This window comes from Salminus brasiliensis, chromosome 14 (assembly GCF_030463535.1).
Source record: "Salminus brasiliensis chromosome 14, fSalBra1.hap2, whole genome shotgun sequence".
NCBI lineage: Eukaryota > Metazoa > Chordata > Actinopteri > Characiformes > Bryconidae > Salminus > Salminus brasiliensis.
Window position 1 is genome coordinate 29,691,075 of NC_132891.1, and position 3,721 is coordinate 29,694,795.

The window sequence follows — 3,721 nt, forward strand, 5'->3', positions numbered from 1 at the left end:
TGTCATGTCATCTTTTTTTTTATATATTAATTCATTTATTATGATGCGCACAGTTGTTCAGTGTTTATTCTAGAAGTGAAACACAGCTGTTACCCACACTTAATAGTGTATAACAGTCTACAGAGAGCAGTGCTTGTTCACCACTCCTAATAATCACAGGCCAATTCCAAACAGTCCATTTCCTTGTTCGCTCTCTTAAGGTCAAATGTGTTTGTCAGTGTGTCTTAAACACAAAGGGGGTTGAAGGAGAGGTTGAATAGATGCTGTCACCACAAGCACACACAGCTCTGTCATCAAGTGCTCGGAACAATTCCAACTTCCTTAACCGTTTCCTAACCATGTGGGAACACATCCACTCGTGAGAATGGTGAATTGCTGAAAAAAGACAGTTGCCTCTGCTAGACTCTTTTGTTTTATTGAGAAAAAAAAAGTAAAAGGTTGGCAGTTTATTGAACTGGGAAGTCCCCATGGCCAAGAAGCTTCAAAAAGAGGAACCTGCAATACTTTGCTAACGTCCATGTTAATCTTCTCAGCAATGGTGTAGATCGGGTGCAATTTACTGGCTATGCAAAGTACTAGTCAGCTTTTCAACATATCCTAACTGTCAAATTGACGTTTCTGGTTTAGCTGTTTTCAGAGTGTACCAAACCAACAAGTTGGGCAGGAGTTATATTTCACTTGAAATTAAATACAATTGAATGTCAAGCTGAAGTATAAATATCCTGACCCTGAATATCATGACCCCTGAGAACAATATCGGTTTATGATTTTTTTTTAATTAAATTTTAGTTTTATTAAGTAAAGCTCATATTTATATTCATGTATGTTAAAGTTGAAAATGTATTTAACTCCAGTGTACAGTGGTGCCACAAACTCCTCACCTGTATCTGATTGTTGAGTCAGTACCTCTCTCACCTGGAAGCAGGTGTAAGTACTTTGCCACTGGGTCACCCCAACCCAGCTACTAATTAATCTGAGGAAGAGAGAAAGCTACAGTCTGTAAGCAAGCTAGTTAGCGTTGTCTACTCCTCTTTTACTTTGCTCTTAACATGCTGTAGTAAAGCAGATTTTTCATTTTCTTTAGGGCCAGCAAAATTCCATGCTATTCTGTAATCTAACACAAAATTAGTCAACATTAGTTAGTTGTTTCGCATTATCCACATTACTCCATCCACATTATAAAATTCATTAAAATTCAAATTAAAGCGTAAACTGTTAATGCTAGGCTAATGTACAGTACCTTAGTGAACTGTGTGCTTTGGTTTACCATTCATCCATTTACATTTATGGCATTTAGCTGATGCTCTTATCCTACAAGGTTACTTGTATTACAGAGGTGGGCCAATTTAGTTTTCTCAATGACCCCAGTTTTCCACATGGTGTGGTAGCTCAGTAGCAGGTAGTAGTGTTAACCTTTTTTAACATAATTACCTTCAGCAACAAAATCTGAAGAATAAGCATTGTTCTGTTTCAGAGGTGGATGCTGCCAGGGCTCCGGCCCCTGAAGCGGAGGCATCGGGGAGCCAGGAGCCGGAGCAGAGCAAAGAAGGAGCATCTTAAGACGAAGCAGAGGAAAGCTGAGCGCCCTGTTGTACTGACTCCAGCACCACCTGCTCTTTCGTCACAAGCTCCTCTCAAATTGCCTCCCAGCAGCTGCAGCAGAGACTTTACCCTGGAGACACCACTAGACAGAATGGATTTGTCAAGCACTACCACAGATTCTTCTCTGCGGCCCGGCGAGCGTGACAGGGTTGTATTTCTGCCGTTCCTGAGAGGAAGCACAGACGTTTTGATACCTTTTCATCTGAAACGATACAACTGTTCATCCTGAGCAGGATTAATGGTGAAACACGAGTGAGTGTGGGCTCAGAATTACTACAACGTACCAAATGCACCTGTTTGAATTGGTTACTGGGGATTTAGTTTTTTTTTTTTAAACAGTAAGAAGTATAGCTGCATCAGAATGGATTGTAGGAAAGACTATTTATTTCCTAATATTCCCTGAGGTCAATAGAATTGTGTTTCTGTACTACATTCTATACTTTCAAGTGTATGTTACATAATTAACAATATTTATATAGTACGAGTTAAAGCTTTCTGCTTACTGAAACACTTTGCGTTTTGTTTTCTCTTTATATTGTACAAACCTCAGAATAAATGGGAATGACATTAATACTGTGCTTAATGTTTGCATATGACGAAATTACACTAAAGGCATATATTGGTAATGTCAGATCTGCTCGTACCGATTATAAAAGGGAATTCATTTGGGGTTTTTTTCTCTCTGGAGGAAACTTTCTTTCCAATGTACTTACCTTAAATACTTTCTTTCCAGTGTAGTTCTAGCCAGTAGTAAAATGGGTCTTCCCTATCACATGAGATTCCACCAAGCTGGGAAAGTGAAGGCTAGGTCATGCTTACTCTGAGACACATGAATCCATCCACCCAATCTTTTCAAACTGCTGCGAATGCAACATCACTGGACAGGCAATTGCACTTGGAGAAGAACGCTAACCATCCAGTTCTGTTTAGATGCCTGCGTTTGCCGGCATCATGCAGAGAGGAAGGGCCATTTAACCAACTTGGAGAGAACAAGGCAAAATATTTTGTCCACTACTCCCAGCCCTAGATGGTAACAGATAGTGATTTAATCACTGTTTGAAAATAATGCCACAATACTCTCAAAGTATGTAGCTTGCTCATGCCACACTGGATATTATTCTGTTGAGCTCTGAGAGATCTTGCTCTTCTCTCCATTACTTTAGTTGTTAAGTGATGACGTGACTAGGTTGCAGGTACTGTTTATACTGTTACTGTTTAAGATTATTTGTGAAAGCAATGTTGCACACCACAACTTCTGCAGGTTTTTGGCAGTCATATGGGTTTTTTGATTTGCCTTTCTTACCAGTCCTCTAAACTGTACTTTCATAATAACAAACGCACTTGGGTAATGCCAACTGTCTTATTCTATAAAGATGCTCGCATTTGCTAGCAAGTGTACTGGGGCTATTTTACCCACCCTCGTGGCTAATTAGGCTCTGGGACATAGATGGCTGTGTCATAATAGCAATCTAATCACCTGAGTTTGTGCTTTGAGCTTTTGGTGGCATTTTCACTCAAGCCACACTGGATACACATGCTTATCAGTTTGCTGGGCCTTGGCGTAAATTCCTGTTTCAAACAGCAGTCTAAAAGCAGCCACGTTTAATCAGACATGCAATTAGATATATAATGGGGCTTTTGCTGTCAGGGGTTGGCAGCGTCTTTGATTATAAGGCAGTCATTAAGTCTGCAGCACCCTTTTTCTGTCGGCTCTGCGCTTTGGTAGCGTTTTAAACATGAAGACTCCTTCCATTCTTGTTCCGTTTGGACATGCCACGGAACTAGCAGAGGCTGAGCATCTTATGGGAATTAAACCGTCAAATAGTGATCCAAATTAGGGCCTCGGTCTCGACCCCAGTCTATGGGGGGTGTGTTCGTAGGAGGGATCTCTATGGAGACTGGGTGCGGGAGGCATTTGCATTTGGTTTTCTGTCCTCTCGAGTTTAGGGAAAGGGCACCAAGCAACCATGCAATTATGTTGAAAACCACCACGTCGAACAGCAGAATGCTTCTGAGAGCACTGAGTTTTTATCTTCCAGCCCTGCGCTAAAATGGTCATTAAAATAACATGTTTTTGTCCTCCACCAGCACAGTCCAAAATGAGTACACAACAAAGATG

General features: G+C 40.8%; 1 protein-coding gene across 2 annotated transcripts in view; it reads left to right on the top strand.

The window, feature by feature from the left end:
- The window catches only part of pkig (protein kinase (cAMP-dependent, catalytic) inhibitor gamma), a 28,939-nt gene extending 26,766 nt beyond the window's left edge, over positions 1-2,173 (top strand). For both annotated transcript variants that reach the window (XM_072697481.1, XM_072697482.1), the window contains exon 3: positions 1,475-2,173. In XM_072697481.1, the coding sequence (XP_072553582.1) occupies positions 1,475-1,560 (86 nt within the window). In that variant the 3' untranslated portion in view covers positions 1,561-2,173. The remainder of the gene's footprint in view (positions 1-1,474) is intronic.
- The last annotated feature ends 1,548 nt before the right edge of the window (positions 2,174-3,721 follow it).